Here is a 24,983-nt window from a genome sequence, read left to right as displayed (position 1 = left end):
AGTTTAAAAATCCAGGCAGCCATTAATTATCAAAATTTAAAATTTTAAAAATATTTAATAAATTTTTTAAAATAATTATTAATGAATAAAATTTTTAAATATTGTAGCATTAACAAACTTAATTGGATCATAAATATATTTGAATAAATTTAAGAATTCTCATATTCTATTCTATCAATTTTATTTTAAAAAAATTTTAATATTTTAAACTAAATAATTATTTTTTCTAAAAGAAACTTAATAATAAATCATGTAAAAAAAATTCGGTCCATCATGCTGAAAGCAAAAATTATAAAAAAAAAAAAAAGCAAGCTAACATATTTACAATTGGAACCTTAAAATTATAATTTTTGAATTTTTAATTTTTTTTATTTTTTTTACCAACTTCTAACTAAATAATCTAATCTTATATGCCTAGGATAATTAAAATCTCACTTTCAAATGAAATGATTACAAATTGCTCTTTTGGTTAACACAATTTGACTTTTCATCCACTTAAAAGAGAGGAATTAGAGAGAGTAAGGAGAGAGAAAGGGAGGGGAAGAGTCATGGTTTGGAGGGTCGTCGCTGCTATTGGCCTAGTTTTTTTCGCCTTTGATGTACCATCTCTGGCTCGATTGCTGGTTTTCTTTTCATTTAGTTAAAAAGTAAAGAAATAAATAAGCCAATAATCTCTAATATTATTATTAGAGCAATTATTTAAATAATTATTTTAAATATACAAATTGAAATATACATATATATTTTAATTACGGACAGCACGTCCGCACGCAATGTTGAGAAAGAGTAAAGCAACTAGAAAAAAAATTAAATATTAAAAAAAAGGTTTTCTTAAGCTTTGTTTATGAGAGAATCCGAAGACGCGCATCAGCAAGCGCGTGGTAATTCGCATTATAAAAATGTCAATTCTCATGTGAATTTCCCCAGTCAGTCCAACAGAAAATCCTCTCTTTTGTATCGCTTCTTCCCTTTCACAATCTCCATTTCGTCATCAACCATTTCTTTCTTCTTCTTCTTCTTCTCTGGTAAAAAGGATCCCATGTTTGAGTTTGGGGATGAATTTACAATAGAAAGCTATAGAATCCCATGGCTAATTTGGATCCAAATCATAATCCTCTTCCTTCTCATCTTTCTTTTCTTTTCTTTCAGTGTTTTTACTTCAGATCCTTCGCAATCGCACTACAACACCAAAACTCCTTCCTCCGCTACTTCTCCTTCTCCTTCGTCCTTAGCTTCAGTATCCGCTGTTTCTAATTCAAACAAGCCTCTGCTCAACCACAGTACTACCACGACTGTCGCAAACCGCTTGCAGCATAACCAGGTACCATATCCTTGGCCTAATTTTCTCCTATGCTTCTCTTTCTTTTCTTCATCTCTATTACCTCAACCTAGTTTGGCTTGTATTTGACTATTTAAGCATACTATCAACCGCAATCTCTTCCTGGTTTTCTGGGTTTTTGTACCTTTATCTTCTATATATATTTTTTGGGAAGTGATGAATTTGATGGTAATTGCTTGACAAATATTGATTGAACTCACAACTTTTCTTAATTTCAGCAAAAAGTGATTGGGATTTGGAGTCGCTTTTTTCATTGGATTGGTGGAATGGTTTCAACGATGTGTTCATTGTTCAGGGCTAAATTTTAACCCTACTGGTGAATCCTTCCTTTGAAATTTGAAAAAAAAGAAAAAGAACTTCAAAAATTTTAAAAGATGGTTGTCAAATTCTTGAGCATATTCTAGCTCTGGAAAGCAATTTGCCTGAGTCCTTTTCCTTTTCATTCAATGGATGAATTTATTTCATTTGGCCTTTCGTTGAAGCAAACGGCAAGTTATATCTTATATATGAACTCCAAAATTATCAATTTTAATTATTTTATTTTAATTAATATGTAAATTTGAATTTATTATTTTTATTAAAGCCGACCCCTAACCATATTAATTCTCTTATTTTTAAAATTTGGTTCAAGTAATTTATACTCTTTCTCATAATTGCTAAACATTTCCCCATCATAAGCAATTAATTGTTTTTTTTTTCAGTAAAAAATTTTGCACTGTAAATCAATCTCTCTTATCATGTAACAACTTTAGAAAGCTTTTATAAGTGAATTTTAGAATTATCATGCTTACTTTTTTTTTTTCCTACAGAGAAGTAGAGTGAAAAGGAAATTTATAATCTCTGGTCATGATTGATGGGAAAGAAAAAGTTCTCATGTCTCGACCCATTTGCATAATTTTATGATAATTTTAATCAGATGCCAACCCATTGTGTATTTGTATTTTGTTGTCTTCCCGTAGGCTTATATTTAATTATTTATTAGTAGAAGAGTTGGTGCATTGTTTTTTAAATTAAAGATGCTGCTGCATCATTTCTCAATTGAAATATTTCACGAATAATTATTATTATTGCATCTGAACTTTTTTGAAATGATAGGCTGTCTGAATTTAAATTACTAATATGCAATTTATGGAAGAAGGATTTATTAAATTAACATTTTTATTTTTTTTTTAATTTATACTACTTTAAATATTGGTAAAAACAGAGAAGAAGTATGGGTGTTTCCATACTAGAAAACGGGTAGAAGTGAGCATCAAGCAATTTCAATTTAGTTTGATTTTATTTGTTTTTTATTTTAGAATTAGTTTTAGATTTATTTTTTATGGTTAATTACAGTTACATTTCATATTCTTAATTCTAATTGGAGGGTCTAATAATAATTAGTTAAAATAAATAAATCATTAGATTCTTTTCTTAAAAATAAAAATTGAATCAAATCAAGTACTAAAAAATTGAATTGAATTGGTTTGATAAATTTTCTTTTGATTTGGATGGATTTTGCCACACTTTTAGAAAAGGGTGATAGGAGTGGTGGTTCAGCCTTTCCTTCTAATGCAAAAAATATACTTTTGCACTCAAAGAGTCGTGTAAGAAAGAAACTGAAGATGATTTTTGCAGGTAGGAGAGAGTCAAAGTATAAAAGGAGAGATAGCAACAGGCACAAGTAGAAGAATAGTGACAGAAGTGAACACAGAGAGCCAATGCATTTCAGCAAGCTCCATCCCTCACCTCCATCTCTGCAACTATTTTAGGCTTGCCAAGCTTGCATTTCTCAAGTGTTTGGGGTTAGACACATCCTCTGATAATTCCACAAGCTGTGACAGGAAAAAGGAAAGATAGGGTTACCTCACGAGAAATTTTTAGCGCTAGTCTGCAGACGCAAAGATCAGCTATCAGCCATTATAATCTAAAGCCAAAGGGGACTGATGGAATAGAAATCAGGTCAGAGATTGTGACTCAATCCAAGGTAAATGTAGCCAACATTAAAAGTTTATTAAAGCCGATAACTATTCATGATCCTTGGAGTCATCAGTTTTAAATTAGGAATCCAGTTTTGCTCACTGAAACAGCAAAAAATTGATTGGAGGAAAGCTGATTCCAAGAATTTTATGTGTATTTATTGTACAGATGAAAAGCTTTTGCAATTAAAGAAAATTAATAAATTATCCACGATTTGAATATACTGATTATAATATATGTTAAAACTATCATTTGTATTACTAGTTTCTAACGTAATCACTAGTTTTTAATGTAATTCCATGCATTGAACATAAATTGTATTAAAAATATTACAATCTAAATATGTACTTTGTTTGCAAAAATAAAATGTTTCACACATTTATTTAACGAGAATTATATTAATTTTGTTTTACTTTCTTTATAAATTATTTTAAATAAATGATTTTTAAACTTTACAACATATATATAAAGTTTAATAGTTACATCGAAAGATGTGATTCATCATATTTGACCTAATATCATTGTCCCATCCTAAAAACATATATATTTGATGAAATTGAATTTATCTACATGGGTGACCCATTTCAATAAATTTAATTGACTTTCTAACTTTTTTTTTTTTTTTGGAAATTATAGACGAATAGCGATATAATTTACTTTTTTAACTTTTTAATTATTCTATTTACCCACTATAAAATTTTAATTCTTATAGGTTTGACACTAAAGGTTGTCATATAAATGCACTGTGAAAATCAATTTTGTAGCTATTTTCTACTAAAATTTAAATCCCTAAAATAGAGATTAAGAAAAAATAGAAATAATTTGGGTAAATATTTTGCTCTTTTTTTTTCAGGTCAACATAATTAATGAACTTCATTTGTGAAGTAGTGTTAAACCAGCATGTAGCTAATTTGAAATTTAGAGATTAAGTTATTTTCTAGTTTATAAGTTAAACATGTAAATACAATAACTATAAAATTAATGAATAAATTGAATTTTTTTTTAAAAGATCAGTATATTTAGTCTAAATTCCTTTTTTGTTTCTATTTTGTAAATTTTTTTATTCTAGAATTCCATAACAAGCAAATTGTTCCATTTCCATGCATAGTTTCAAATGATAGGAAAAGGATTTTTTTTTTTTTTCCAAAAGAAAAAGATAACATCTTGATTTGATTTTAACGAAAAATTGCCTTTACATGCATGGGTGTAATATATATGGTTTGCTATTCAACTTGCAGAATGCTAAGCTATTTTTTGTGTAAATTATTATATAAATATTCTGGTATTGCTGAGATTAGACGTGAAATATAGCCGGAATGGAACTGTATTGTAGTTGACTAGAACAAAAAAAACGTGAGGTAATTGTCGGTGTTCACAACAATTACTCCAATACTCAAGTCAATATGGACGAGTAGAGAATGCAAAAAAATATTTAGAATTTTAGTGTTAGAGAATAACGTATCTTTGTTTGCAATTCTTCTCCTTTTATACTGTAGTAGATTAGGATGATGTATGGTATTTCTCTAATAATCCCGCGTTAATATGGCTGTCTGCTATATGAGACATCACCAGTTATTTACTTGAAAATCCTACGATCATAGATATAATAGAAATATATCATGCCGTGCTTGATAAAAGCAATTTCGTGCCAAGACTCATCTTGTTGAACGAAAAACAAGTGTTTTTGTGATAATTCGGATATTAAAGTATCAGAATTTTCCTTATATCAGGATAGACCACATTTTCGACTCATCGAATCATTGCCACACAAACTTATTTCACTATGATAATTCACATTTTAAGAGAATTGGTGTTTTCTTCTCTTCTTTTCAATATTTTCTTTTCACAAAAATAAATTTATCGAAACTAACCGGATAAAAAATAATTACAAAATTACACCACATTAAAAGATTAAAAAAAACTCTCCAAGGTAGGTTTACAATTTACAATCTCACGTGGAGTTAAACAGAAAGATTTGTGAAATTTATATAATACTCAACAAAAATTATTAAATAGTTTATAATTAATTATTTTAAATTAACTGATAAATAAATTAAAAAATTATTGCTCTTACACTACTCCACTTAGCTAGACAGTGAGCACATCTTGCACACTGCTTGGATTATCAAAATTGAATCTTCTTCTGGATTGTTCTTTGGAAGCCTCTTTAACGCATCAAGAATAAGGGGATTTGAGTTGCTAATATTTTTGCAAATCCATCCGATGGATCTGCTGGCCTCTAGCAATAGCTGCAACCTACATTTGTTTTTAGCGGATCAATCCCCTTACACCGGTGAAGGATCTAGGGGAGACCGGTAGAGAATATCGATCCTCTAAAATTTTAATGTTTACATGTAAACAAGTTAAATATTAACATATTTAGCTTTCCTTTATTTTTAATAAAAGTTTTTTTATTAAAGTTTAACTTTAAATATTAAATATATAATATTTTACATATAAATTTTAATTTTAAAATCTCAGAAATTAAACTGCTTAATTATTTTATTAATTTTTATAAAAATATAATTTATTTATTATAATTAATTAAACATTAAAATTATAGAAATTTTGTTTTAAAAAATATTTTCTTTCAAAAAAAAAAAACTAGGGAGTTCAGTCAAATATATATAAAAGAAACTTTAAATATTAGTAATTATTTTGTGAGGCCCAGATTTCAATGGATTAGATCGGGCAGAGGCAGGTGTCTCTTGAGAGGCAATTGAAGAACAAAGTGGCATCAACATACAGTTACTTAACCGCCAGCTTCGACAGCAACCAACCAAACAAACAAAGATGGCTGCGGAAACTTCAACAATGGAGGAGCAGAGAAGAAGAGAAGAAAGATGTAATCAGTACAGTTCCTGCTATTTCTGTGAGAAGCTTGTAATCTCCATCCTCAAGTGCTTCGGCCGCGACTCGGAATCTTCATCAGATGAAGAAGCTGCTCATCTAATTCCTTCTGATGAGCCACCGAGAGGAAGGAAAAAGCCATCACAGCCGCCTGTAAGCTCTGGCGGAGGTGGTAAAATCAACTAAATCTCCGGCGTCATTCATATTGAACTCGTTTTCATGCGTGTGTTTTTGTGTGTATATATAACCTTTCAATGCTACTATGTACTTTTCACACCGAGGGATTTGGTTGGTGTTTTACAAGCTAAAAGTTATGAATTTATTTGAGATAATTCTAAATATTTTTTTAAGAAATATTTAAATACCTTTAAAAATAATTTTCTCCTAATTAATCGAAGTTAGTAGATATTTTAATAATTTGGGTTGCTTTTTTTTTTATTTGATTATTATGGCATGCGAAGTTAAATTGTTCCATGATTTTTACTTCATTTTACCAAAAAGTTGTTCTTATGAATATTTACCAGCTCATTCGAGAACAATCTCAATTATTCTTGTATTACTAAACAAGATTTTTTTTTTTGCCAAAGTTATAAATGGAAAATAGTATCTGAAACCTCAAATTGAGTCTAATTCAACTACCTGCGAATTGCAGATTTAAAAAAAAAAAAAAATTGTAGAACCACCGCTCGATTGCCCTTGGATCATATTGTACTTGGTCTCTCACTGGATAATAGTAATATTTATCAAGGTAAATTTATTGGAGTTCACGGTCAAGGGTGCAACATTTGACGCGGGAAATGAACCAGACTCTGGCTTAGTGGGGCGGTGGCAAGTTTAAAGTATGTGATAGCTTGTCATCTTTCTCTTGGCACTAGAATTGGGCAACTCCCCTATTTCCAAAAATCTTCGTGAAGATTGTAGTAATTTTCTCCTTGGATGGACTTTGAATCCCTGAGCAGAACACGAGGATAGAAAACCAAATCTTCATCACCTCCAAGTTCATTTGACTCGGAAGGGAAGTGGGATGTGGGAAGGTGGGAGATTTTCATGTCTGAGATTGACTACTCCAACAGTGGCATCATTCCCAGCCATTAATCCAATCTCGGTTTCAATGCCAAATAATGGAAGTCGATTCCTGGGGCACTGCCAAGATGCGCCCTAGCATGCAACATATCTCTGACCCGTTCTGAGTTTCATTCAAGGACTCTTGTTATCATTCTATCCCATTTTTGCACATGTTGATGCTCATTATTGTTTCCCATCTCATCATTAAACCTGGACTTCTCATTCCCACTTCTATTGTCCCCTACACAACCCCTCTCAGTACCAACAGAGGTCCAGAGCCAAGAAGACTAAGCTTTTTACCCTATGTCATCAGCAAATTATAATTCAAATCACAAGAGGGTCCTTTATTTGTTCAATTTTGCTCATAATCATCATCCTTTCCAATTTCCACTGCGATTCCATGCGACTATACATAAGATTCAAGACTTTGATACAATCAACAATGCAACTATACTACATATAACAAAACTAAGTCACTGTTCTTTTGTGTCCCTTTCCAACATTCAATGAGGACATTTATTTGCATTACACAATGGAGCAAGTTTCCGTCATTCAAGACTTGCATGCCTTTTCAGCTTTCAATTGTTTCAGACAAGATTTTGTAACTGCATTTGGTTCTAATAGCAAGGGTCTTGCTTTTCTATGCCCCACTAATCAATCTAGCAAAGCACACTTGAGTTAAGACTATGAGCATCCAAAAGTTTCACAGCCATCTCTTAAAGTACAAATAGCTTTCATTAAACTGAATGTTATTTCACAAAACACCCGAAGGAAAAATTCTCAAAAACGACCCGAGTTCTGTGGGTACATCTAGGACAAAGATAATGTCAATCACATGCAAACACAACATAAGAGGAAATAAAGAAGCCTAATTTATCAATTTCTCCTTCATCTTGCAGGTTCATAGTGTCTCATTGCCTTACACGCCAAAATAGTAAAATTCAACAGCAACCCTACTGAAATATCAAATTGTAGATGCAGAAAGGATATGTACAGAGAGCATATTTGAAATTCTCACCAATAAGGGTCATGCCCGTGGGCTTCGGCTCTTTTGCTTAGCTCGTTTTGCAAAATAGTTGAAGGCTATCCTAGAAAACTGAGTGAGGGTGAAAAACATTTGCCAGATTGCTCGACCTTTTACAATGCCTTCTTTGATGCCCCTTGCAGTCCTAGCCAAGGCTGGTCCTGTGTCAGTTTTCGGACTGGCGACCCTCTGCAATGAAGCTAAACAAGTAAAGATAGGGTAAAATTCAAGGCATGGGATCCATTTAGAAATGGCAACAAAGAGTGGTAACTAAAGAGAGATATATAACCTGGTGGCGCCATGTTCGTCAAACGGCGAAGTCTCTCTTCAGCTAAGCGAACAGCTTTAGTGGAGCTTCTAACGCCTTGAGTTATCTCTTGCCTATGCAAATTGCAAACAGAAGATAAAGATGAAATGAAATTTCCATTTAATCTACAAAGATTTTTTGGTTGAAACAACATGAATAAGAGTGCCTGGCGAAAATATACTGACCCAAGATCACTTAGCTCCATTGTTAGGTCACTGATCTCCATGCCAGATAAACGAATGGCAGCCATTGTATCAGGAAGCTCTTCCCTTGTGGCATCCATCAGCTTCTCAAGGGATTCTGCTGCTCTCTTGAAAGCCTACAAATGGTAACCGCATGAAATTCGAAATGAAAACGAAAAATTCAAAGGAAAAGCATATGAAATAAGTATCGCAGAAGAAGGAATTGCATACAAAAAGTGTTGGAATTGCAGAGAAAAAAAGCCAAGTTGCTGAGACTGCCACCTGCAAGACAATCATAATTCATCTCAAATTAGCCAAAAAACCAAAAAAAAAAAAAAAAAAAAACAATTTCTTTAACTTGAAAAAGAGAAATTATACCGCGCAAGCAATGACTTGGAGCATGAGGATGTGGCGTTGGGTAAAATTCCACTGAGAGAGCTGAAGCGTAGAATGAGAAAGCGGTGAAGTTCCGACGGAAGCAATGTATTCTGATGAAATTGAGGGTTCTGATTCCGGTGGTGGCGGGGTAGAACCATAGTGAGAGAGAACGGGAAGGGATGAGTGGCGTCGAATTGGAAGGCGAAGATCGTAGAGGCGGCGACGGGAGACAGATTGGAGAAAGGAAGAGTAGGAAGTGCAATGGGGATAAGAGATATGCAATTTCAGAGCAGTAAACATATTGGTATTGAAATCTCCGAGCTCTCCGCCACTGCCAGAACCCAGAAGTAGGAGGAGAGAAGTGCGGACAGATATGGCTTTGGGCCCTGCTCCAACAAACGGGATATTATCGTACATTCACGTATACAAGAATGCAGTGTTCTCGCATTCATCTGAATTCTCCAAAGAAATCTCTTTAAGTTTTTTTGTTTTTCCTTTATTTTAAAATAATAACTTGATGCTAAATTTAATAATAAATTATAGATAAAATTTATTTTTATTTAATGAATTTTTTTATAGAAAAAGTTAATATAATTAAAATAATAATTGTAATATACCCTTCATCTACATATTAAATATTTGGGTAATTCTTGTATAAATCAGGATTAAAGACTCAAAATGCAAATATAAAATATTTAATAATTTTATATAAACATATATACTAAAATTAATGAATTTTACTCTTTATCATTTATTAAATTTACATATACTAGTAATTAATAACTAAATTATGAAAAGTAAGCTTTTCTTTAAGATGGATAGAGTAACGAATTAATGACTAAAGAGAAAATCAAAATAAACAGATGAAACTGAGATAGGGAGAGAGAGAGAGAGAGAGAGAGAGCACATATTTTCATTGCCATTTACATCTCATATTTACAGAAATAATTCCCTCAAATTTCCCTACAAAATTCTTAATCAACCTATGAGAATTTTCTTCCCAACTCCCATCCACCTTTTCACCTTGAGAAGTGAAAACCCACATATAAAGCAAATACATATATGTATGTATATTCCTAAGTATATATAGTATATATTCATTTTTCATATTCCAGCATCGTTCATCAATTTATCGCCTTTTTCCTTCCTTTTTTCCAGCTTCTGTGCCACTGGTTCACAAACCTATGGGCTGCCACGGAAGCACTGAGAAGCAAACAGGTCGGATGCCACATCAGTCCAAGACACCAGAAAATAGGGATTCAAAAGCAGTCACTGACAAATCCATGACCAGCTAAGATCTCAGGCCATGCCAGCGGGACATTCCAGGCAACCAGAAAATACAAGAAGCAGAGACTTAACATTCTCTATACACCAATCTTAATAACCTCCAACACTGTTGCATTGCAAAAGAAACATCTATGGCAATTCAAGAGATGTCTTGTTATGCAGCCATAGCAAGACTTATGGGAACAAGGGACAAACTTTGCATCTGCTTCACTTGTATAACAAATGCAGCAGATGCCATCATCAGCACCTGTTTCACCTCCACTTCTCATCCGTTCCATTTGTTGCACCTCAATTCGGCTCATAAGAAGGCTCAAGAAATTCTCGAGCTGCCCTAGTTTCCCTAGATAAGGATCTCCTCTGCATGAACCAGCCTGGTAAAATGACGAGGGAACATAAATACGCTGAAGAATATTTAGAAAACAAAGGAGAAAAGCAGCTAAATTCAAAGAGAATATCTACTCGTGTACGGTGTTTGTTCTAGAACATTAAAGCCAGAACCATGTAAAACAAACATGAGTTATGCCACCACCAACATGCAAGTGCACGCACATGCAGTCTTAATTGCCAGGAATACAAGGAAGGGCCACCAATGAATGTATAACAAACAATATGATGAACAATTTCACGTAAACAAAAACAGTCTTTCCCATTAAACAGGCACAAAAAGCCCACACTTAAAAACTGAAATAATAAATCATTATTCTCAAGCACATGAGCAAACACCAAGGGTTATAACTTATAGTTCTGGTTTCTTGGAAAAAGCCTTCAGAAGTTGGAAGATGAATTTCAATAGAAGAACTTCTATATATTACTCTCTTTTTGCCCACTTCTGCCCGATACCAAGAAAAGTTTGTACCTCATCATCCTCGATTCTCCAAAATTGGATTTTGAAGTAGACTGTAGACATGCAATTTCAATTGCAAATTCAGGGGATAAAAAAGCAAAAGCCCCAGCCCTACTGGAGGAACTATAACTTGTGATAATGCGCTAGAATAGACTTTGACTGCGACTATATAATGGGTCTCACAGGACAGTATCCAATACTTTCACCAAGATCGTCCACCTCTACTCTTAAAAACAAGATTTTCTTGCCTTCTCCCAGTAAGATGAAATACCACTCACAGGAGCCAAAAAGGGGGAACCTCCTGCATACCAGTGCTGTACAAAAGAAGGCAACAAAATATACTTCTATTTACAGTTCATTTCCTCTAACAACATTTTCTCTCAACACAACAAGTTCTCAATAAAACCTCTCTTAAACTACAGACAATATTGTCTACCACATTAAAAATTCATCTATCACACTTCCTGAAGTAATCAGGAAACCAAAACATTAGGAACATTCTCCACAGTTTTTTTCTTCACCTCTGGAATGGCTATGCTGCCATTCTTCATGAAACTCCACTACAGGACACAACCACCCAATTGAATCCAAACTAACCAAAATCCAAGAACCCCCAATCCCATTCACTGCACAACTAAGAAGATTTACATTCTCCTTATTTTTGCACAAGGCACGTCTATGGGGGAAAAATAAATATCTGTCAATTGTTCAAAAAGTCAAAGCAAGAAGAATATAATACACATAACATAATATATCCCGCATGCATCTTCTTAACCTCATAATTTCTACATCGAATAATCTAAAAGATATGAATTAATTAATTGCATTACCCTCATTTATAGATAAAATGGAAATGTTAAAATCAGGTCTCCTAAGCAGAAGAAAGATTGAATTAAATGACTCGACTTCAAGCTTCTTATCAACATGCAAAAATTACACAAAAATTCTGTTTTTCATGGGATATGCAAAAGTGGAACAACAATAAGTCTGTTATCTATAACAGACAGTTTATGCATGAGCAAGTACATGGAAATAAATAAAATCAAAGAAAAAACTTACCCAGTTATACTCCAAGAGATACTGAAACCCACAGTGCATAATACTAGGGCACTCCATGCTAGCAAAAACATCTACAAGATCATTCTTCCCTCCACATTCCATCTCCACACTTGCATCCATCAAACTCAAAATGATCCCCACAAGAGGTGCTAATATCGTGCCTCGATTTCCTTTGTCTGACGATTGACCATGGCGTCTAAGCGACCTGCACTTACAGTGGCAGACAATGAGGATAAGACCATAATATATGACCATGATAATTCAACTCTCTTTTTCTAATAAATTTATAGTAAGGTGATGTTTTAGTTAATACTTTCTCCGTCCCATAGTTTTTATCTATTTTTTCTTTTTTAGTTATCCCAAAATTACTGTCCATTTTTCTTTTATACAGTACAGTAACATATATATTGACAATTATAACTCTGTTTAATTTTATCTTATTTCTAGGAAACCTCTCAAAATCTCTCTTAATATTTAATAAAATTTAATTTCTTTTAAGATGGGTATAATTAAAAAAATATCTTTGTGTGAAAAAATAAAGTGGAAAAAAATTATAGGGCAGAGAGAGTAATTCTTTTCTAGTACTGAGCTACAAGAACCAAGAAGCAACCTTCAGAACATATACCCACAAAGAAGAGTATGATATTTTCCCAACTACAGGACTGCTGCAAAAACAATAATTTTCCCATGAAGCAAATTTTTTGAAAGATATAATCAATATCCACATGATTCTGTCACTACGAAGGATCTCCTGGATATCTGACAATCATCTATACTGATTTCCTTAATGTAACTTCTCTACTGCAAATGAAAGCCTAAAGTGGCATCTCTAATGTTACAATTCCGTTTTATCATAAAAAGAATAGTTAATAAAACTGGACAGAAGAAAAAAGAGAAAAGAAATAAGAGTTCAACTCACTAGTAAGTATTATCAGAACTTACAAGTCAAAAAACTCGGTATCTGCAGCTGAAGTTATGTGGTTGAGAATAAAGACAATTAATTCAGTTAACCTCCGGAGGTTTGTATCAGTTCCTGATAAGAACGCTTGAGGAATCTCACGGGTACAGAACTCCAAAAGTCTTGCAAGGTTGCATGAGAGATCAAATATTACACAGCATTTTCTTTGCTGAAACTCCAATAGCTGCAAAACAATGTCCAAAGGAATAAGATTAAAATTAAGTAAACAGGAAAATCAAAACTTGGAAAAATTGAGACCAGGTAAGACAATTATTAGCTGCTTCACAGTCTACACTAAGACCAGAACTAGAAGTCAACCACAAGTAACCTACAAATGTGAAAGAATCAATTTCTTATAGGCATGAACACTTACGTACGTGAGCGCACATAAAATAGGGAAGGAATCTGTGTACACCAAGATGAACTTAGATTCAAATTTAAATTACATATATGTGTGAGTAGATATATTTCTGATGAAACTTTACTTATCTTCCTCCTCTCCCCCCCCCAATCCAAATAGGGACACCTTTCTCACCCCCAAGTAATTTCAGTTTTCCAAATACACTAATAATAATTCTCTCCTCCCCTCCCTCTAAAACAACTTCCCTTCTCTTTCCTTCTCAGGAACATTGTATAATGTAAAAGAAAAGTATTTCAGACAAACTGAGCAGGAAGCCTCGAGCTGTTCAACTCATGGAAGTGATACTATACAGTCAATTATAACTAAAGATTAAAGAATGCTTAGCATTGCAACTCTTATTCCATTTTTCCCAAAACTCTATTATTGGTTGATGCTGAAATAAGCAAGATTCACCAACTGAGAACAGACAAGATCATTTTGTACCTGGTATTTTTCTTGCATTTCCCGAATAGAAACAGAGAACTCTGTCATTGTCCAGCTAAGAGTATTAAATAGGCGATTCAGAAAGGCTGAGAACAATGCTTCATCATTGATGCAAGCTTCTCGCAACAAATTCTATGCAAATTAAGAGTCCCATACAAGTTAAAATTTACAGCCACTAGTTATCCATGGAGAATAAAGTTACAAAATGAAGCCAAATAAATGCTGTGTGTTCAATTTCAGCCTTACTGGGGATGTTCAATTTAGCCAACTTTAAACTTCTTGTTCAAATTAACCAAGAAGTTCCAATTTACCCAAAAATTAAAAAAAATGGAATAAATTTCTTGATTTAGATAAAAAAACTCCATTTCTTGCTTTTCTTTATCTTTTTGGGCTAAATTGAACTTAAATTGGAACTTTTGGGCTAATTTGAACAAAAAGTAAAAAATAGTCTAAATTCATCTTCTCGGATAAGTACAGGAATCAAATTGAGCATTAATCCTCAAATAAATTAATCAATTCACCTGAAAAACAACTGATGAAGATGATGATGATGATTCTCCTTGCTTTGAAGAAGCAATGCGGGAACCCTTGCACAAACGCAGAAGAATGTTGGTGACTGGAATCCAGGATCTGTTATCAAAGGCTGACAGTAATTCTTTTGGCATTCTCTGCGTGGCTGCTTCATTGCCCTCAAAAACTGCCAAATATTCCTTATACTGCACCAACACTGATATAGATTGGAGAAGAAGATCCTTTAGATCTGCGCTCACTATCCTTGGATCGTTGAAGTGGGAAGCTATGAAAGTAACCTAATAAACAAGTAAAAACAATCAATACTATAGGTACATTGGATAAATACCACTCTGATCAAAGCATAATTAGGACTAAAAAATTCAATAGAAAATAGGCATGTCAGAAATAAAACTTCTCAAAAATAACAGAATGCATATGCCAGTCCTCCACCAGTAACAGTCATGTGGCATAAACCACCAATGGTAGATATTGATCACATAAAAAAACCTGATCTAGTACTAGACATAAGTCAAGGCTTCACAATATTACAGTATACAAGATTCAATAATATGTGTAGAAGAAATGTTTGAATAACCCACTGCTTTCTACATTAAGACTGAAGAATAATAATTTCAAAGAAGGTTGGAACTCCTAAAACCAAAATCCAAATCCATGGAATCACTTAAGGGTTAATCCATTCTTACCACCCACCACTTTGATTTGCTAACACCTTATATTATGAAGTTTATCATGATATTTTCATGTTCCAAAACCCAAATTATTGGATTGCAAAAATCTTCAAAATATTATGCAATAACCCAATTTTAAACACCTTCCCACCAACAAATAAATAAATAAATAAGAAGGGTATAAATAAAAGATTTTACACATAATAAAAAATAAAAGATCTATAATTTTAGTTATCTATCCCTCTAGTTGATAATGGATTAGGCATGGAAAGTACAATTAAGAAAATAAATAATCACTCACTCCCAGAGCTTTATCTATGTTCTTTAGAACGATGTAATGCCTAGATGCAATCATCTCATATCATCCACAGTTACTTTTCTAAACTTATTCAAGATTTCGGGCATATTACAAACTAATTCATTTTAATATGGGAGTATAAAAATGATTGAGTCACTTCACACATTAAAATAACTAGCCAGTATGATGTTGCAACCCACACTCTTAGATTTGCCCTTTCATTTCATAGACTTCCAATGTCAGATTATCAATAACAATTACAACAACAATAATAATAATAGTTAACCAAGTTTTCATAAGCATTTAGATCAAAGTCAAAAACCCCAAAAAGGCAGCAAAAAAATCTATAAAATAAAAAAAAATACCAAAGCAAATAATAAAAAACTATTTGAAGAAAAAGAAAGAGCAATGGAAAGAACTTTTACAGGTGTCAGACTTACAAATGAGGCAAGTCCTTGCTTAACAAATATTGCAGAAGGAACAAATGGAGGATCACTCTTGCGCAACACATGAAAACAGTCAACCTGTGACAACATTAAATTGAATTCAACAACTAGGATTGTTAATTGGAGATACAATAAAACTTCCCTGAAGGAACAAATGGAGGATCACTCTTGTGCAACACATGAAACTATCAACCTCTGACAACATTAAATTTAATTCAACAACTAGGATTGTTAATTGGTGATACAATAAAACTTCGCTGAAAGCATTCTACACACAGAGTTCTTGAATTAAAAATCATGGCTACATGTTGCAAGTCTAAAAACTCTAATGCCTAGTAAATTGAAAGAGCATCAATTATACATACACCAATATCTACAAGGAAAGAGAATCAGCAATCCATTTCATAACAAGACGAAATAAACTCCTTAACACAAGGAACCAGTTATCCACATAATTCACTAGAATACTAAGAATAGCATGTCAAATAGCAGAAACATTTGAAGGACAGATTTTTATTTGAAAAGCTCGAGATTTCATGCCAGAAATGGATAAAATCCAGCTTCAGTGAGCGACACCATGATCCCGTAAGAAATCCAGAACACAAATGGAAAACACTTCACAACACTAAGAGGCAGCAGATATTTACACAATGGGCAAGCGATTTAATAATTTTTGCAGAAACTCAAGAGATGTGAACAAGATTGGAAACTACCAAAGAGATATAGAAAACTAAGCCTTTATCCCAAACTAGTTGGGATCAGCTACATAGATCTTTTGTCACCATTCAACTCTGTTACATACCAAGCCACCATTAATAATCATAAATTTTAAATAATGTAATATTACTTCCCATCACCTCATCTAGTTAGGTTCCCTCCCCCCCCCCCCCACCGCCCTCTTTCCCTTCTCACTCCTTTCTCCCTTAACTTAGCTTAATATGCCTTCATATAACAAATATTGGAATAAAACAAAAACTAAAAATGGAGACTACAACACAAGCAACTTATGTTTATCTATGATTAGAATAGATCACTTGTGTTCTGATGTTCAACAATGCTCTATAATTATCGCCAATGGTTTTGAGAAAGAATTCATTTACCATGGTTTCAAGATAGAATTCAGGTACATATACGAATAAAGAATCCACTTTGCCAAGAACCAAAAGCAGGTGGACTATCCACATGCATGTTGCATACATTCCTCTCTGCTTCCAGCGAGAGAAAAGAGAGATGCGATACCTGCAGTGAATAACAGAAAGACCCAATAAAAATTCAGAATATATAAGGAAGCAACCTACTAAAATAAAGTTTTCCAATGCACAACAATTTTAAAAAAAATGCGACAAGGGTCATCTGTAAAGAAGTTGCAAACTCAGAAATAGAAAAGAATGGACTAGAAAATTTCATACTAATGCAAACATCATAATCAAAATTCATAGACAACAGAATAATTTTTACATGTGAATAATTTGCCAGAAATAACCAAATTTAGTAAATATGCTTTCAATTACATATCAAGATACATGTCAAATGGAATATCAATTGCTCATCTGAACTAAACGAGTAAAAAGGATGAAGAAGGATGCACATTGCTTTATTTTGGACGACATCATTAGTAGAAATAGAATATGACAAGAAAAATCAAAGTAAAAGATAGCTGCAAAAGCTATCATTCATCATCAGCATACCATGCACAATGTCTGACACAATCAATAACTTCTTCTCGATAATCATTACGAACTTCCTTCAAACGCCGTAATTGTTCACTACAACCTCTTTCTCTTATTTGCTTATCAGTTTCTTCCAGAAGTGATATTGACTGTGACTGATGAGACATGTAGTATGATGCCTACAATCAATGAAACATTTTAGGTACAACATCCACTAAAAATACTGTGACACAAGGAAAAAGAGAGAGATGAACACTAAATGGCTAAACTCATAAGGCAGTGTTGAAACTCAAAACACAAATTAACTCAAAGTAGAACGCTAATTCCAAACTAGTTAGTTAAGGCTACTTATATGAATCCTCCTCCTACATACTATCCTCTGACAAGCTCTACAAGCAGCAAGCTTTCAGAAAACTAATCTTGCTTTCACTATGTCAACAAGCATCAGTCGAGGTCTACCTAGCTGGTAGGCACTCAAAAATATGCATCACTTTGGAACAAGAGAGCCTATCAGTGTTAAAAAGAAACAATAGTTGAGCAGCAAGGCACGAACAACACTACTAACAAAGCAGGCACAAACAATATAACATGAAGAACTAAAGTGTGCTTGACAATTCACCTCTAGTTTAATTTTCTATAATTTAGCAGGGAAGATCAGAAAAGCAAAATATATCAAGCAGCTATTAAAACCTCAATTTAGGCACACTTCTACAAGGACATAAAACATTTCCCATTATTAGCATAGTGCAGGACAGCAGGCAGTTCCAGTCACCATGAACATTAAAGGGGACAAACATATTACAATTTTAGCACCACTGCTTTACCATTTTTCCTGCAACATTGCATTTCTTTTAAAAATTTTAAAGACAATAAAATAATTAATAATTTTCAGACAACAAGAAGAGATCATAACAAACAAGATCAAGACAGATATTGGGCAGTGGGTAAACCAACATCTAATTAAAAGAAAATAAAAGATAAATGCATCAGGGCTTTCTTGTGAGAGAGAGTGACACTTTTAAGAAAAAGTTTCAGCCCAAAATATTTCTTTACCCGTTTAAAGTTTGGCGCAAGACCTATGTGATACAACAAAAGCAAAGTATCTAGAAGTTCTTCTTCTCTCAGTGTAGCTGAAGAGATGTCACTCTCCCTTGGCAAAATCCTCATATCTCGCATTGGGCAATAACCAAACTCTGACTCAGAATGATCACCGGTGCTAGGCTTGTCTGCAATCTCATCATTCAAACTTCCTGCACTGCATTCAGCAGGAACATGCACAGACCTCTCGGGAAGAGGGGTACAATGAACACGAGAAGCTTTTGCTGTATACATAATTGGATGCTTTGACGTTTTTGACAGTTCAACATCGTAACTTGAACAACAACATGGTTTCTGTGTGGTTTTGTGTGTTACTCTGGTTTCTTCATCATCCATACAGCCTTCTTCCCACCGTATTACTTCCATTTCCTGATCATATGCAGGATGAGATTTTGATAGATGACTAAATGATCCCCCAAGCCTTGAAATGTCAGTTTGATAAGAATCATTTTTAAGAAATAAATCTACAGGGAAACTATGTTCACCACCTCTATGAAGAAACCCAACATTGTGATTGTTTGATTCACAGCTCCTCAACCAACCACATATGTCCCCCATGGCAAATCCTTCGGATAGAAAATGAAGTATGACCGTATACAAAGAAACAAGAACAGAGTTGCTTGAAACTCCAGGAGGTGGCACATTGCGATCTGCGCCCCTATTCTTCAACAAAAAATTCTGTAAAAATGTCCTAAACACCGAACCAGGTAACTGGGGAGGTTTTGTAGGTGGTATAAACTGCATGACCAAAAGACAGAGGTCCCTGTGCTTCTCCTCAATCTACAAAGAAAAAGATACAAGTATTTACAAAGCTATTGATCAGTATAAAAATCATCAAAGTGGCACCAATGCAAAAGATAAAATTTATTCTCCCCCACAGCAACAACAATACAGAAAGAAAACAACAGAAAATTCCAGTGATAATCTCAGCAAGATAGAAATCTCTGGAATTGCACAGCTGGATAACCATTAGAGGGAATCTCAGATGATCTTTCACATGGAAGCACTGTAGTTAGAATTCTGTGATTCTTGATTTAATCTGATTTTCCATCCTAGACTATTGGCAAATAGATGAGGATCCCTTTTCCCTATATATTCAACATAAATGAACTATCCTCTTTCTCCCTCAATCCCCTCCTATCCCACCCCAATAATCAAACATTTGGTAAATGGAAAAAAATAAATTTTACTATGTAAAACAGTAATAATTAGCATAAATAGAATAATGAAACAGTTTAGTACTTCTAAAATAAAAATATAAATTACAAAAAGCTTAAGCACATCTACCTAGCTAGATAGCCCAAGCAAAATAATTGGAAAAGAAGAAGAAACAAGCGCAGCAAATTAGCATTGCTCCAAGAATAAGAGACTTGCTCATCAACTTTAGGATATAATAGAATTGATTTAAAAATTTAAACACCAGCAAGATAAAATGCAGATAACAACATCAAAGTTGAAATATTTTGATTGGCTAAAAGAATTCCTTTATACATTGCCTATACCCAACACAAATCTCAATTTATTGTTCTTAAATTCATAACAAAAAAGGCTTATGGTAAAGAATTTTCACCCATACAAGTCCATTTAGACATTTAACTTTGACAAACTTCCAAATTTTTATTTCACTCTGAATATTTGCAGTGTCTGAAAATTTATTTGAAACCTTTAATTCTTTTTCACCCCCTATTATTACAAACTTCTAATCTAAATTGAATTCTTTTTGGTTAAAGAATTTATTTCTAGTTGCTTTTGAACAATTAGAAGATTTTCTAGGAGAAATGTGAGGTTCAGATATTGATCATAGTTATTACAGTGTCTTGACACTCCCTAGGCGAGAGATGATTCAAAGGCGCACCCAGGCGAGCTAAGCCACACTCAAGAGCGCCTTGCGTCTAGGCTCGCCTCGACAATCCAAGCACCCTATTCAGAGATGGCTTGCCTTTTCCCCACTCTTAACACAAATACAACCACTCTCAGTAAAGAAATGAAAAAGAAAGAGCAGATGTGAAGAATAAAGGAGGAGGAGGAGGAGAAAGAACATGTACTTACCTTTGTGTGCTATAAATCAATTGCTTTTCATTCTTCTTCTTCGGCTTTTCCTTCTACTCTTCCTTTATTTTTTTCTTTTGGATTCTCCTCCTCCTCCTCCTTATCTCTTTCTTATTTTAGATTCTACTTCTGGATTCTCTAGTCTCTCTTTTCTATATTGTTATGCTTCCCAATTTCACTTTGATTGTCGACATTGGTTATCTCAAATCCTCATGCATGTTTTTATTTCATGCTTTTCTTTAATATTAAAAATTAAGTATAATTTATTTTTAATGTGATAAAAAAATTTTAGGTATTTTGAACTACGTTTATAACAAAAATTCCTTTGTTGACGCCATTATATTATCAAAGAAAATTACATATTAGTGTACAATATTAAATTTATACAATTTCTTGCTGCCATTAAATTAATTATTATATTATTTGTAAATATTAAAGGTAAATCACAAGTAAATAAATATAATTTGTAATTATAAATTTTAACATATCATCAAAGTTGAAAATTCTATAATTATGAAAGTAGATAAACTTAAATAATCATCTTATATTTCTTTAATTTTAATAATTATTCATATTTTTATTTATTTATTACTTTTGCATCTTGCTTTGCTTAGGCACGCGCCTGCTTCTTGCGCCTGCTTCTTGCGCCTAGGTTTAGGACCCTTGGGCGCCTTGGTGCACCTTGACCTTTAACAACTATGATATTGATACAATCCACCTCGTTATTTTTTGCAGTATACTAGTTTAGTATCTACTAGATTTTGCTTAGTTTGTCATATTTATCCCTTACTTTAACTTTAATTTAGCTCAATCTTAATTTAGGCTTCTAAAAATTACAATAGCAATAAAATATATTAAGGAGTTGAGTTACTATGTCACGTCACTGAGGACCTCGTTAAAGAAAATATGTCCCCTGGGGCTTTGCCATGATTATGTACAACAATAACAAAGCACTCAAATAAAGATATGTAATTGAAAGAATCATTGATCCACAATGGGGCATACCTTGCTGACTGCCTCAGATAAAGCTACAGTTGTCAACAACATGCTAGATTCACAGGAAATATCATCACATGCACCAGGCCACCAAACTGAAGGCATCAAGGTATGAAGATCCTGCTTGCTTGGACTCTTTTGCGTTAGAAAACCTTCAAACAAGAATTCAAAATCTGGTGACTTCCACCAGAGAACCATTAATTCTTCCCTTCTTAAAATATGACATACCATTGCAAGATAAGAATAAGATCCTGAGTATGGGCATTCGGTTAACACCAGTGATGCTGTTTTGCAGCAACTTGAAAGGGCGCTGAAGATACACTCAAACATTAGACGTGATTCCTGAAACTCTAGGAGCATATCTATAAGTCTATCCAAACTCGAATAGTCATGTGCTGGCTGCAATCTGAAGACCTCCATCATGAATGAAAGGAGTGGACCCCATGCTACATACTCTGTGTTCCCTGCATCTTCCTCAAGTATACAGAACAATTCCTCACATATCCCATGACAAACAGGATAAAATAGTTCATCAAGTGACACAAACCTCTTTAATCTTCTTAATTTCCCAACTGATGAACTATCAACTCCCTCCATACGCTGCAGATCAAAAAACTTGGATAAGCATCGAAGCAACCGAGTAGCAAAAAGATTTATCGAGGGAGGTTCCTGAAGGGGAAGGAAGCCCTGAATAGGGTATTTGAAGGGCCGAGCCCCAAAATTTAATTCACAGCATTCACCTTGAGAAAGAGACAATGCAGGGTAATATCCAAATCCAGGTCCCTTTTTGCGAATACCATGAAAGGCCACCCCAAGAGATACACCATTTCTGTAAAACAATATCTCATCATGATCCAAATCAATGCAACAACCAATGACATCACCAGCAACCCATGATTGGCCATATGGCTCATCCTCCTTATTCCACTTCCTAACCCTTTTCCCATCAAATGCATAAGAATCATCCACATCACCTACACCCTTATGCTCAGTGAAAGGGCAAGATAGTGTTGCCCATCCAAGCTGTTGTATGCCAGAAGTTTCTAGTGTAACTTCATACATCCATTTTCCTTTCCAAACACAAACGTTAGCCCTGGCGCTACTGAAGATTGCTAAACTCTCCAAAAGCAAAGGGGGCTTCACAATTCTAATATCACCATAAATGCTTAATTCTTCAAGCCCAACTTTGTAAGGCTGGCAGCCATTGTCCAAAACAACAAGTCCTTCCCTATTGCTAGCCAAAGAGTCAGAATTCGAATGAAATTTCAAAAAATTACCCTTGATAATAGAGCGGATTACATCACTGTCAACTGGACCAGTCAATGGACCAATAGATTTGCTGGGAAGACCAAAAATGTATTCAAGAGCTCGCTCCACAGGCTGATTACCAAAATCATCACAATATGAAACCAGATGAGTTTTTGACGAATTCTCCTTCCCATCCTCACCATTCAATATTACAGCCAATCCAGATGAAAGCCCACCTACCCTTATGCCATCATCTGCCATTTGCAATAACGAAAAGCAAAATCTGTCCAGTTAACAACGCCCGCTAAAAACTTTTCAAATTAAAATCCTTGATTACCCCTCCAAATGCTAATCCTTGCCGAATAAAATCACCACCCTAGCCATCCGCCATCCTTCTGAATCTGGAAATTCAAAATTTTGCAAAACTCACAATTCGAATTAAAAAACAATCTACACAAAACCACATATTGATTAAAGAAATGCAGACAATGATTAAAAAAAAATCCAAACTTCCACTGAATAAATTCACAACAAAAATCTGAAAAACAAAATCTCAATCAATTCCACCTCACTTCCTCAAGCTAAAACTCAAAATTCTTCTATAATATATACGTCTACGAACACATACTAATCCACAAATTAGGAACTAGTTGGGGTCAAACTTACAGGTGAATACGCTGTTACTCCTTTTTACTTGAAACAGCAAAGGCGGCGAGCCCATGTTAGGGTTTTCAATGCCATTTAGAGAGAAATTTAGAGAGAATCAATAATTTATAAAAGGAAAACTTTTGTAAGAGAGAAAGAGCCAAAGGGGGAAGCAGGCGTGTGGACTAAATGAGAGAATTCCTAGTTCGTTTAATTTCCTATTTTTTTCCTGTGATATATATATTTCCAAAAGCCGAGGAACGGAGGTCCACCGTGGCCGAACCACGTGGTGCAACCCTGGCGGAAGGCTTGGCTCGAGGCCCGAAGAGAGGAACCGACACGTGTCGAGAATGTGGTGTTTTACCGGTTAAAGAGCTGGCGGGCCATGCTATCATGCGCCACCGGGGTACAGAATGTTTGAGAGAACCGCCCTTTTGGATTGCACCGTTGTATGTTGCTGGACGACTTCTTTCGATTTCGTCATGCTGGTTCCAACTTGGTCAATGTGTAGATTTACTGCGTTTTGTGTTGCACTCAAATATTTTTATAAAATTCGAAAAAAAATTAATAATAGGAAAAATCCATCTTCACTTATCTGAACAGGGTATTGGAATAATTAATATTAAATCTCTATTTTTTAAAAATATTTATTGAGTTTGTTTCTGTTTTAAAAACTCTTAATTAAAATATTTTTATATTTTATGTTTTACAAAAATTAAATTTTTTATACATTTTTAATAAATAACTAAATAAATAATCTATTTAGTCTTCATAGAAACTCATTATTATGTTTTTTAATTTTAAAAAAATATATTAAAATATTATTAATATTAAGAATTAATATTAAATCTCTATTTTTTAAAAAATTTATTGAGTTTGTTTCTGTTTTAAAAACCCTTAATTAAAATATTTTTATATTTTATGTTTTACAAAATTAATTTTTTAGACATTTTTAATAAATAACTAAATAAATAAATAAAAAATTTTATTTAATTTTCGTAGAAACTCACTATTATATCTTTTAATTTTAAAAAATATATTAAAATATTATTAATATTTTAAAAATATTACTGATTAATTCTTTTATTAATTTTAATTATTAATAACTTTACTATTTAATTTTTATAATTTTAAAAAAATTATTAATTGATATTTTAAACTTTTAAAAGGTTTAATAATTAACTCTCCATATTAAAAATATTTTAGACTTTTTAAAAATATTTAATAATTAAAAT

General features: G+C 33.4%; 3 protein-coding genes across 7 annotated transcripts; 1 reads left to right on the top strand and 2 right to left on the bottom strand.

Moving 5' to 3' along the window:
• The first annotated feature begins 829 nt into the window (after positions 1-829).
• LOC110627656 lies at positions 830-3,519 on the top strand. 3 transcript variants are annotated; one of them, XM_021774001.2, is made up of 2 exons: positions 830-1,321; positions 2,957-3,519. In XM_021774001.2, exons 1-2 carry the CDS (start codon positions 845-847, stop codon positions 3,176-3,178), a joined length of 699 nt encoding a protein of 232 aa, XP_021629693.1. In that variant the 5' UTR covers positions 830-844; the 3' UTR covers positions 3,179-3,519. The 3 variants fall into 3 exon arrangements, with proteins under 3 accessions (XP_021629693.1, XP_043804927.1, XP_043804926.1); XM_043948992.1 differs by having other exon boundaries at positions 2,149-3,519; XM_043948991.1 differs by lacking the exon at positions 2,957-3,519 and adding an exon at positions 1,558-2,128.
• Positions 3,520-7,929: 4,410 nt separating this feature from the next.
• LOC110628296 lies at positions 7,930-9,596 on the bottom strand. 2 transcript variants are annotated; one of them, XM_021774902.2, is made up of 5 exons: positions 9,105-9,596; positions 8,958-9,008; positions 8,730-8,863; positions 8,527-8,618; positions 7,930-8,437 (listed from the first exon to the last, which is right to left on the bottom strand). In XM_021774902.2, exons 1-5 carry the CDS (start codon positions 9,519-9,521, stop codon positions 8,241-8,243), a joined length of 891 nt encoding a protein of 296 aa, XP_021630594.1. In that variant the 5' UTR covers positions 9,522-9,596; the 3' UTR covers positions 7,930-8,240. The 2 variants fall into 2 exon arrangements, with proteins under 2 accessions (XP_021630594.1, XP_021630595.1); XM_021774903.2 differs by having other exon boundaries at positions 7,930-8,426; positions 9,105-9,595.
• Positions 9,597-9,997: 401 nt separating this feature from the next.
• On the bottom strand, positions 9,998-23,970 carry LOC110628295 (E3 ubiquitin-protein ligase RKP). Of its 2 annotated transcripts, XM_021774899.2 has the most exons (11): positions 23,770-23,969; positions 21,865-23,504; positions 18,766-19,590; positions 17,731-17,891; positions 17,143-17,281; positions 16,037-16,120; positions 14,618-14,905; positions 14,097-14,228; positions 13,237-13,436; positions 12,295-12,499; positions 9,998-10,762 (listed from the first exon to the last, which is right to left on the bottom strand). In XM_021774899.2, exons 2-11 carry the CDS (start codon positions 23,362-23,364, stop codon positions 10,469-10,471), a joined length of 3,828 nt encoding a protein of 1,275 aa, XP_021630591.1. In that variant the 5' UTR covers positions 23,365-23,504; positions 23,770-23,969; the 3' UTR covers positions 9,998-10,468. The 2 variants fall into 2 exon arrangements, with proteins under 2 accessions (XP_021630591.1, XP_021630592.1); XM_021774900.2 differs by lacking the exon at positions 14,097-14,228 and having other exon boundaries at positions 23,770-23,970.
• Between the last annotated feature and the right edge of the window lie 1,013 nt (positions 23,971-24,983).

The sequence above is a fragment of the Manihot esculenta genome, chromosome 12 (assembly GCF_001659605.2).
Source record: "Manihot esculenta cultivar AM560-2 chromosome 12, M.esculenta_v8, whole genome shotgun sequence".
Classification (NCBI taxonomy): Eukaryota; Viridiplantae; Streptophyta; class Magnoliopsida; order Malpighiales; family Euphorbiaceae; genus Manihot; species Manihot esculenta.
The sequence above is the reverse complement of the archived record's forward strand: the minus strand, read 5'-3'. Positions and strand labels throughout refer to the sequence as shown.

Bases quoted from the DNA above. Each gene is read 5' to 3' on its own strand.
- LOC110627656 (XM_021774001.2), top strand. From the start codon at position 845: ATGAGAGAATCCGAAGACGCGCATCAGCAAGCGCGTGGTAATTCGCAT. The intron at 1,322-2,956 runs GTACCATATCCT...TGATTTTTGCAG, and splicing joins ACCGCTTGCAGCATAACCAG to GTAGGAGAGAGTCAAAGTAT.
- LOC110628296 (XM_021774902.2), bottom strand. From the start codon at position 9,521: ATGTACGATAATATCCCGTTTGTTGGAGCAGGGCCCAAAGCCATATCT. The intron at 8,864-8,957 runs GTATGCAATTCC...TACCATTTGTAG, and splicing joins CTGCAATTCCAACACTTTTT to GCTTTCAAGAGAGCAGCAGA. The intron at 8,438-8,526 runs GTTATATATCTC...TTACTTGTTTAG, and splicing joins GACGAACATGGCGCCACCAG to CTTCATTGCAGAGGGTCGCC.
- LOC110628295 (XM_021774899.2), bottom strand. From the start codon at position 23,364: ATGGCAGATGATGGCATAAGGGTAGGTGGGCTTTCATCTGGATTGGCT. The intron at 19,591-21,864 runs GTATGCCCCATT...TTTTCTTTGTAG, and splicing joins TATCTGAGGCAGTCAGCAAG to ATTGAGGAGAAGCACAGGGA. The intron at 10,763-12,294 runs GTAAGTTTTTTC...TCATTTTACCAG, and splicing joins ATCTCTTGGAGTATAACTGG to GCTGGTTCATGCAGAGGAGA.